Source organism: Saccostrea cucullata, unplaced genomic scaffold (assembly GCF_032062105.1).
Source record: "Saccostrea cucullata isolate Sc308-1 unplaced genomic scaffold, CSIRO_AGI_Scuc_v1 ctg6879, whole genome shotgun sequence".
Lineage (NCBI taxonomy): Eukaryota > Metazoa > Mollusca > Bivalvia > Ostreida > Ostreidae > Saccostrea > Saccostrea cuccullata.
In genome coordinates, this window is record NW_026933783.1 from 1 (window position 1) to 11,551 (window position 11,551).

The 11,551-nt window shown below is 34.2% G+C and overlaps 1 protein-coding gene across 1 annotated transcript; it reads left to right on the plus strand.

Moving 5' to 3' along the window:
* The first annotated feature begins 927 nt into the window (after window positions 1–927).
* On the plus strand, window positions 928–11,145 carry LOC134239332 (chaoptin-like). The gene is made up of 2 exons (XM_062721496.1): window positions 928–1,694; window positions 8,438–11,145. Exon 2 carries the CDS (start codon window positions 8,445–8,447, stop codon window positions 10,218–10,220), a length of 1,776 nt encoding a protein of 591 aa, XP_062577480.1. The 5' UTR covers window positions 928–1,694; window positions 8,438–8,444; the 3' UTR covers window positions 10,221–11,145.
* Window positions 11,146–11,551: the final 406 nt, after the last annotated feature.

Sequence of the window (11,551 nt, forward strand, 5' to 3'; positions counted from 1 at the left end):
AAGGACTAGGTAGGTAGGTATTGTCCATTAATAATAGTTATTTCTGTTCTTATGTCGACATGATATATCCCGGTTAGCTTTTAAATAAAAGATACCACAGAGTCTGACACATATGTTTCATATTCAGATATTTCAGGTATTTTAAATGGAAAAGACATTAATGGTAATCTAACAACAAATCTTTATGATAAACGTGATGACTTGAACTTTACAATCGTCAACAACTTCCCTTACTTACAATGTATGCAGCAATATGCCTTGAAGTTCATCGCCTGCTTACGAAATTTATATATCTCAGTTGATTCGATACGCAAGAGCATGTTCTACGTTTAAACAATTTCTAAAACGAGGTAATTCATCGATAAACAAGTTGATGAGGCAAGAATATCAGGAGTCGAAGACGTCAGCAAATACAATTTATCATTAAGTCAAATGCTGACTGACTTTTTTTTCATACTAATTGTTAGTCCATTATTTATATACACTGAATCGACGACGATTTTGCCCCGTGGGGATCCGGGTTAGAATAGGTCCTCAGTACCCCTTGCTTGTCGTAAAAGGCGACTAAATGGGGCGGTCCTTCGGATGAGACTGTATAAACGAGGCCCCGTGTCACAGCAGGTGTGGCACGATAAAGATCCCTCCCTGCTCAAAGGCCCTGAGTGCCGAGCATAGGCCTAAATTTGCAGCCCTTCACCGGCAATGGTGACGTCTCCATATCAGTGAAATATTCTGGAGAGGGACGTTAAACAGTATATAATCAATCAATCAATCGACGACGAGTTTTCCGTTATTTTCTGACACAGCCTTTCTTCTGTTTCCAGATTTAAATTATACTACAAGCTGAATTGTTCAGAACCAACTAATTCAATATTTGACCTGTCAATTGAGAAAATAAATCTGAGAAATTAGATTTATATACACTAGGAAAATCAAGAAAACGGTACCAAGCACCCTAAATGTACGTATTAAAGTAAGTAACCCAAACGACATTCCTTCGTGATTTTCGGGAAATGACCAAACATAGAGTGGAACAATGCCATGTTCCTGTCGTTCTTGTCGTATGGAGTTTATCGGATTGACTAAAATGCATCTAATGAAATCGTAAAAATTGCAACATGTCTCTAATGGAATGGAAACAATCTCATTACCACGGCGCTCTGAGGGGTCATTTGATGGCACTAGCCACTGCGTGTGATGATCTGTCACAGAAAAGGATACTGGACAGAAAATATTCACCCGTTATTCCGGTGGCGACCAGGACGCTAATTGTTTGTCCGCAGTAACAGCAGCCGACATTGATTGCCAGTCGTCTGCCTGCTGAAGATAAAAAGGGCGCGGGCGGGAAAATTATTCACTACTTAAAATTTATCATACTTTGTAATGTTCTCTGTTCGTTTAGAATGTGTAACCACTACGAAACATAACTCGATATGATTAATATAAAACGGCAGAGAAAGGACAGAGAGATTCCAGGAATTAAGCGCTTATTGCCCAAAGCCATACAAGTTTCAGGGATCATTGTCAATCGATGCCTGTCAATTTGCTGGTTTATTTGATTTTAACACTTTTTGAATGTCGTGGAAATTGCTGTTTGCGCACGCATTAAACATATCTAACACCGAAAGAAACGGGGAATCTGGACAACTTTTTTTTCTACTTTTGTTGTAAAAAACGAAGAGGCAATATCAAAGGTAAGTATAATTTTAATCAATTCATTTAAACCAGCTCATTGGATGTTTAATTCAACAAGTTGTGTTATTTAAATAAAAAATTAATCATACTTTTTTTTTCCATAAACGTATTCATTGTTACTTAATTTTTGTGAGTATGTGTGCTTTTGTGTTATAAACGTGAAGAACGAATTCAAATGAAAATCATGCGCACGTTGTTCTTATTAGAAAAGTTGTCGATATTGAGAATGACAAAACAAAGAAATCTTAGTTTAATGTGACCGAGTATTTTCTATACATGAAATCATAATCGCACAATTATAGAACTTTTAATACCCTGATGCAGCAAAAGCCAATTGTGATAACCATATACCATTTCTTTATCAGGATATCTAGTTTCATGTACATAAAATTATAGTTTTTAAGTCATTTTTTGGTCTTATGACAAACAAATGTCTGGAGAAGCATTTATTTTTTTATTCCTTTATTTCCCGATCATGACAAGAAGCACACTGCTGGTATGACTGGTCAGCAGGGGATGTTCTCTTCTCCATTGCACCTGATCCCACCTCTGATGTTTTGGAGGTCCATGTTTGCTCTGCTTCATTTTTTTATTGTTAAATGGACTTTTGAGCCTGTATATTGTTTGTAATCTCCGTATATTTTACTTAAGTTCTCTCTGTATTTAATTTTTTATGTAAGAAATTTAAACGGGAAAAACTTAGAGTATGAAAATAAAACATAGTAAAAATACTACAACCATCAATAGATACAAACTATGATAAACACATTTCGTGAGATGAATACATACAGCAATGAAAGACGGAAAATTATGAATGAGAGTCCAGAAGTTTACGATCATGGCCAAATTACTAAACAAACATATAAGTTCTGTCTGAATCAGTCATCTATATTCCTTTTTATCCTATTTCTCGTCAACTTGATCAACTGATTTGCAGTTGATGAATTTTGGGATACTAGTAAATAAATCATTATATGTTTTTACGAAGGATAAACTACATAGATAACTTCTATATTAAGTCATAGCTCTTTGGAGTCTGTCTGACTTATCCTTGGTTTGTTTTCTATCCTATGGATTATTTCTGTATTAATCATTTACACTAAATGTATTTAACTACCAGCAGAACATTAATGGGACCCTATGGAATGATTTCATCGTATTTAGAGATATGAGCAAAACTAAATGTCGATGCTTCATTGTCGTAAATTCTGGATTTTTTCCCGTTTATATGAGCACTGTGTTCTTAGAGCTTTAAAAGGGGTTACTTTGAGGCACGGTGTAATAGGGAACTTTTTAGCATTTTTATGGTTTGTTTGACCGAGAGGTTTTATAGAAGATGTCATTTTTCATCAATCATACGAAGATTAAACGCCAAAGAATAGGCGGAAGAAAGCCTTACATAGTTTAGAGAGCACCGGATACAATTCATGAACTTATCCAAAAGCAGTGAATTCATTGATCTGAGTTACGGGCCAAAATGGATTCAGTGACAACTGTTAAAATAGCCATTTTCTTTTTGTCTCTGGGGACAAACAATGTCTGGCGTTTCAGTTAGACAGGACATTGGCACAAATTCTGAATAAATTTGTCTTTAGAATTACGTAGCAAACTAAGATTGAGGGTTTAAATAATAAAGATTGAAACTGGTCTCTCTCTGTCCTCTATCCAACAAGCATTCTCAATGTATAGCAGGCAGTAGCAATCCTAGTTCCCTGTTAGATTGGTTATCATTAAAATTTGAAAATATCATAATAAAAAAAACAAAAACAAACAAAACTTAAATATGATCTATGACTCTTCAAGGTGATCTCACATATTAAAATCATTTCAGTATCTTCGAGCGTTTATGGAAAATGCGGAAACCACCTAAAAATGATATGCAAACCTGTTTGTTACTCTTCAAGATACACTCAACTACTAAACATCAGTTCAATTTCTGCAGCCATTTTGAAAAAAAAGAGAGTGGAAGTACACTTTCGAGTTAGGGGACTAAATAAGATACGGAGATATCAAACAGACATTATTCAAGCTTAAAAGTCCATTCAAGCACAAGAGCAGAGCAAACATAGACCTAAAAAACATCTCAGAGTTGGATCAGATGCCATGAAGGAATGAGCATCTTCTCTCGATCGGTTACCTCAATCGTGTGCTCTTTCACGTCAGGTAAAGGGAAAAATCTGCAGACATTTTATGTATTTAGAAGTTGGTCTTACATGACCAACATGACATGATATACCCCGTTGAGCTTGAAATAAAAAATACCTGATAGTCTGACTCATCTATTTTATTTTTTTTTTATATTTTACCAGAGAAAGGCGTTAATGGTAATCTAATAAACAAGCTTAATGATAAACGTGATGACTTGACCTTTTCAATACTCAACTTTCCTTACTTATGGAGTGCTCAATATATCCATATCACCTGCAAATGGAGTTTATAACACTCGGTTGATTCGATACGCAAGAGATGCTCTACGTATGAACAATTTCTAAGTAAGATATTGACAAACAAATTGATGAAAGAAGAATATCAGCAGTCTCTTTCAAAGTCATTTTTTCGTTAGTTCTATGGTCGATACGACCTTTTCAGCAATTACAATCTATCATTATGCCTGATGCTGACTGACGTTTTCACCCTCATTGTTAGTCCATTATTTACACACTGAATTGTCGACAGATTTTACTGTTATTTCCCGATCAAGGAGCACATCGGGGTGTGACCGGTCAGCAGGGGATACTTACTACTTTTTTGCACCTGATCCCACCTTTAATGTTTTGGAGGTCCGTGTTTGCTCTTCTCCTGATTTGTATTGTTTAATTGCCTTTTGCGTATTGTTAGTTATCTCCATATATGTCATTTCTATTTGTTTCAATATTCCCAATGTAATACCTTTATATAAAAGTTGTTTTTTTAAATATCTGTATTATGTTTTAATACCCTAAAAAATAAAGGTATGGGCTTAACTTTATACAATCAATAATGCCCCCAGTCTACCAAAAAAACAAAAACAAGTAAGAATGTCGAAGTTTGGCATGTGTAATTAATGTAGAAGAAACTACTCTCTCTCTCTCTCTCTCTCTCTCTCTCTCTCTCTCTCTCTCTCTCTCTCCTCGGGATATTCTAAATTACGGATGGTATATTAGTAGAAGGAATAGTGACTAAAAACTCTTCATATTGAATTTCGGGAGGGTTAAAGTAATATCGTTGAATTGGCTATTTCCCGTAACATTTTTTTTACTATTACGCAAAAAGATAGAGTCCACGATATTCAGAGAATTATGTAACAATTTCAGATGATGAATGCTGTTCAAATATTTGATCTTCTGAGAGAAGTCGCCCCTAGACGATCATTAAGTAAATTGTACCAATTTATTTGTGTTGTGAATCCAATGTCATCTCGTGGCCGGCGGACTTGGTATCAGATTTTGGAGGGTCTGTTCCAGGGCTGGATGATTCAAATTACATCTGTTATGTTGCCGGGAAAAATCAAGACGAAATGAAAGAGATTGAAATCGATAGAGTTCTAATGGTCTGTTACACGCTGTTTAACGGAACCACTATTACTACGGCTTTTAAAGACCGAATAGTGAATCCATTGCTGATATTGCAACGAGAAGTATGTCGAAAAGCCCCAGAGTAGGATGCCAACATCTTATACAATACGTCAAATTTCATATTGCATAAAAAGTGATGACTTTCTAACGTTTGCTTTTATAAAGTTCTTACAAAGAACTTACATACATCACTTCAAACTAAGATTTTCATCTGGTTAAAATAAAACTGAATAAAATTTTAGAAAAATTAATAGGTTATTTAATTGAAATCTTTAAGGTGTGGTGAGCAGTATCGCCAACACTTCTTAATCATAGGAACCTGTTGAATTATATCGTAGCTTATTTGGCTTTTGAAAAATATGCAGAGCATCATAATTGCATCTTTCCTCCCTTTTTCCCATATTTTTTTATTTATACAAAATTTTATTCACATACAGTGAATGGGATCGGGCAGCAGGCAAAGCCTATTTTAGCCCTCTCCCTACAAGGTCAAGATGAACACACACACACACTCTATAGGTATAAAAATAAATAGACAAACATAGTAACAAAGAAACAAAAGAAACAAGCAAATTCAAAGAATTGTTGTCCCGCCTTTCGGTGTCTTTGTGGGTGGGATGTCATTTTTTATGACATACTGTGTCAAATCTTGTCAAAGGTACAGTAAAACTCGGTTATAACGAAGTCGCCGGGACCTAGGAAATTACTTCGCTATATCCGTAATTCGTTATAACTGTATTAGAAATTCATTAAATTTATATAGCTGGGTATCCAAGATAACTTCGCTATAACCGTGAATTCGCAATAACCGTGTTCATACTAAACAAGTTTTACTGTAATGCACATGTCAGATATGAAAGCCCTATCTCTTCTCAGTCAAAAGTTGTAAGGAAGTGAACCTGATGACCCCGTATGACAAAATAGATTATATATATTGGTAGTTTCTTAAGAAAAGTCTTGCCACAAGTATTACATATGTGAAGTATGAAAGCCCTGGCCCGAACCGTTCAAAAGTTATGGCCAAGGTTAAATTTTTTTTAAAAAGTAGGTCAAACTCCAAGGTCAAGGTCAAAGGGTCAAAGTTCTTGGTATCCAATGAAAGGTCTTTTCACAATGATTACATATTTGAAGTATGAAAGCCCTAGCTCTTACCATTCAAAAGTTATGGCCAAGGTTAAAGTTTTTTCATAAGTATGGAAATCTCCAAGGTCAAGGTCAAAAGGTCAAAGTTGTTGGTATTCATTGAAAGGTTTTGCCACAAAGAATACATATGTGAAATATGAAAGTCCTAGTATCTACCGTTCAAAAGTTATGGCCAAAGTAAAAGTTTGGATTTTTTGTGTAAAAGTAGGTCAAACTCCAAGGTCAATGTCAAAAGGTCAAATTTGGTGGTACCCAAAGAAAGGTCTTGTTACTAGGAATACACATGTGAAATATGAATGTCATAGCTCCACTAAATCAAAAGTTATGAGCAAGGTTAAAGTTTTTGTGACGGACAGATAGACTGACTGACTGACAGACGAATGAGATTTAATGTCCCCTTGCTTTCGCGAAAGCGGGGGACAAAAAAGAGTAGAGGGAGAATAAAATACAATGTAGTACCGGTTAGAAAGTGTTGGCATAAGTAACATACATGACAGTGTCGAATAAATCGTTTGGTTGCTGCGATGAAAGCATGTACTGCTTCAAATATTTGAATATTTATACCTTGTCCATGATTGGGACTACCATACAAAAATAAATCAAGTTCATGAATTTGATCACAATCAATAATATTTTGAATTGTTTGGAAAAGTACATTTCTTGGAGAGGTATATTTTGGACAAGCAAAAAAATAATGATGAGCATCTTCAACAGAGTCAATACAGTATTCACACATTGGTGTTTCTGATATAAACTGGTTATATAAGACTGCCTTTAAATTACTTGCATTATTTCGCAATTGACAATGTATTATATTATGCATTCTTATTCCAAAATGATAAATATCTTTTAACTTAAAAAAAAATAAGAATTTAAAAGACCTTTGAATGAAGATATTCCAGGAGCATTTCTGATATAATCAGGCAAGTTATTGCACAGTTTAACAGTTGATGGAAAGAAACGTTCCATATAAGATGTAGTTCTAATATAATAGAAGGAATTTTGAATTCTGCATCATTATTTCTAAGATTATAGGGGTGGTTTGTAAAACGAAAAGGTTCAATCAAGTCATTTAAATATATAGGTGAATAGCCATTTATGATTTTATAAAATAGTAGCAATTTATGAATATTCCTCCTAGTTTGTAAAAGATCTCACCCGAATTCGTCATACAATTTTGATCTAGAGGAATTTGATCTTAAACCAGTAATGATTCTACCTGATTCTACCTGCTTCTACCTGGATATCTTCTAAAAGTTTTGCATCTTTTTCAGAACAATTGTCCTAGACAACGTAAGAATATTATAAAACAGGTCTAATAAATGCAAGATATATCTTTATAAGTATTTTCCTTTTCACTTTATACTTAAGCATTCTGAGGATATTTAGTCTTTTTGTAGCTTTTTCATGAATTAATTGTATATGCGATGTCCAGGTAGCATCAATTTGAAAATGTAATCCTATGTGGGTATGAGATGCATTTTGAATAAGGGATGGGCCATGTTCACCAAATATAATGGGCGAATATTTTATGTTTTTCGGGTGAAATCAACATTTACAGTTTTGTTTGGATTATCTTCTGTGACATAAGATTAAATGCCCCTCTGCTAACCGATACAGTTTCTCCTTAAAATAATAGATGAAAAATTTCCTGAAAAAAATCTTTAATTCTGCTGATCACTTTTTTATTAGGTAATCAGTACATGTATATTGTTTAATGGTAGAGAAAATGGAATATTACTTATTTTAATTTACACTTTTTATGTCGACGCCTTAATGCCTTTGTCAATGCAATAAAAAGGGAAAAGTTTTGTAACCTTTCAGAGGAAAATATAAAACAAAATAAAACAAGGAAACAATACCTGAAGGCAAAAAAGCTAAAAAGGGTACAGTATAAGCTATCACAGTATCATTGGAGTCTGCTCATTAACAATACTTTATTCATTAAATTCTGAAAAAAGGTATGCTTTTACATTAACAGTGTCGTTTATCCAAGAATTTAATTTTTGAATTGACCTTTAATGAGAGCTGTTTTCTCTTTACAGGAGTAGGATGGCGGGTTTGACGAAGCTTGTAGTTTCCTTGTTTAGTTACCTCCTGATGCTCAATCAAAGACTCGCTACTTCCAGTGAACTCTGTAAATCTATCTGTTCGTGTGTCATTGTTAAGAATACAAATAACCTGAGTACAGAGGCTATCGAGGTCAACTGTCAAGGTAACGGCCTTGAAACATTTCCCAACTTGACCGAATACAAAGATGTGGTGATAAAACGTTTGGATTTAGGAAATAATTCATTCTCAAAACTTAGAGTCAGTCCTGATTTCTTTGATGGTGCTGTAATTCAAGAATTGAATTTGGACAACAATCTATTTTCAAAAATAGAAAATAATGCATTCAGTAACATAAAGGAACTCAAAAAATTGACCTTGAGCAATTGTGGCCTTGGATCAGCTGATTTGACCTTTCTACGAAACATTCCAAAAGTATCATATTTATCTCTAAGGTCAAATAGAATACAAGAGCTTAAAGATTCCAGTGGGTTCGAGGGGTCGCCGATAGAAGAACTCGATCTTAGTTACAATCCCAGTATCATTATTCATATAGAAGTTTTAAAAGTTTTAGCACCGACCTTGACCCACCTACGTATGGATTACACCAATGTAGACATTTCTAATGTTCAGTTTTTAGATGGATTAGGTAAACTGAAGTTATTTTCAATGGAAGGTGCTCGTTCCTCAAAGTATAACAGCATTCAACAGAAAGCATTCTATAACCTAAGTCTATCGAGTCTGGAATCGCTTACATTGTCCAAGTCTGGATTGAAGGTCGTATTTCGAAAAGCCTTTGATGGACTTGACGGGTTGAAGTATCTGGACCTTTCTGGAAACGAATTGAATAACCAAGTCTTTGGCGCTACGGGTACCATACCTAGTCTAGAAGTGCTGAAATTATCATACAATCCAAGTATACAATCCATATTGAAAATCCCTAACAGGAGTTTGACGGAGCTACACATGGAAGGAACAGGGGTGAATCTCATTTCTTATGACGCGTTCCGTCTGATAGGGGACTCTCTTGTCACCCTTAACCTTCGATCTTGTCAACTTCCACCAGAAGGTATGTTTCTCGTGGATGCATTCAGGGCACTTAGGTCGCTGAGAAAATTGGACATATCTTATAATTACTTGAAGGAAATATTCAATGAAACATTCGATGAAATGAATAAACTTGAGGAACTTGATTTAAGTGGAAATATTATGAAGTTTAGTAAAACTGACTTCAGTGGTATTGAGGAATCATTGAAAACTCTTAAATTACAAAACATGACATTAACAGTTCTACCATTAGAAGCACTGGCCTCTTTAGAAAATTTGGAAGAACTGGATGCCCCATTCAACAATTTTACAAATATCTCCAAGAATTTTTTTGGAAGCTTATCTGTGAAAAAATTGAATTTGACAAGTTGTAACATTTCTGAAATCCACGTGGAAGCATTTGCCCGATTTAATAAAACCAATGTAATTTTGGATGATAACAATATTACCAGTATTGACTTTCTTAGCTTTTTATCCCACAATACATTTCGAACATTAACCATGCGTAATAATAAAATCAACTGTAGCACGCTCAATCAAGTTCACATGGTAGTTTTCGAAAACTTAGAAGGTCATTGTGTCATTGGGAATCATTCGAAACAACTCAGTGTATACTTTACTGAACAACTCAACATGAGAGCAATCAGTTCTTGTTGTAAAACTGAATGGAGCCACCTCGTGATTTTTACCATTGTAGCAATTAGAATATTCAGAGAGCGAGTTTTTTTGTAAATCAAAACCTGCTAATTCTCATGATACATGAAATGCATTTCCAAACATAGATTGAAAAATGGCATTTTTATCCAGATTATTTTTTCGTGCGTATTTGTATATGATAAGAAGAAACATTTGTCTTGGTGCTTTTAAAATGTGTAGAAATATTATTGACAAAGATTTTGAGAAGAATTTAATCAATATTTTACAATACGGTTTTTAAATTATATTCAGATTTTGTCTTCATTTATTAAAAAAGGTCCTTTTAAGATTATTTTTTGCATTTGTGTCGAATTAAACTTTTTTAATAATCAGTTCATTTCTTAGAATATTTCGTAAGGATTTTTCTGTTTGAATTGCGGGGTTTATTGGTGTGTAAAACACATACACGTACGCCTATTTCAAGAAGCGTGCTAGTGCTTTATGAAAATTATATAAAATATACTTTCATGCCAATGCAAGTCAGAAAATATTCAAAAATAAAACAAATCTCTATTTTTTTTTACATTACAAGGCTTTAAAAAGAAACAAATATACAACCAGTACTTGTATTGGCCATATTGTAATGTCACAATAACAGTGTTTTAAGCTTGAATCTTAAGGTTTTGAAAGATTAGTCTCATAAAGATCTTGTTCTACAACGGTGTGTGCAAACAAGTTGTCGCACGGTTTGCAAATATGGTGATATACAATTTTCTTTTCTTGCAGATACGGTAATTTTTTTGTATATATATTTTTTTAAAATAGTAAATGTAGAAATTCTAATGTCAACATTTCTATTCTGTATTGTATCATATAAATTCTGATATGTTTTTGACAAAATTATGCATCCCTCGTTTTGTAAAATATGACTTGCCTTCTTTCGCTGGACTTGTTTTTCACAGTGCTGTGTTGCTATCATGAACCTATTGATTTTTCTTAAATGATACCAGATTTTATCAATTGTAGGCTCTTCTGTTTATCTTATATTTCTTTCTTTATAAATCTTAAGTACTGAAAAACTTTGGCAAGAAGAGGGTTGATTCGATTTTTTTAATTTTCTTGTCAGATTTTTTTTTGGAAGTTGGTCTCCCACTTTTCGCTACGGCCAGGTATCTTTTTAAAAAAGATCGGTCTTTGCATCCATTCTGCACTTTTGAATTGCGGTCAAGAAGATAGATCCATCTTTGTGATGCTATCTGAAAGTGTGTGTCTTTCAGATGAAAGCTTAAATCTGAGGTCCCGTGTCATGGCAGGCGTTGGCACGATATAGATCCTTTACTGTTCAATGGCCCTGAGTGCCGAGTAAGGGCCTTAATTTGAAGTCCAGCCCATTACTTGTATATGTTGACGTCTCTACTTGAATGAAA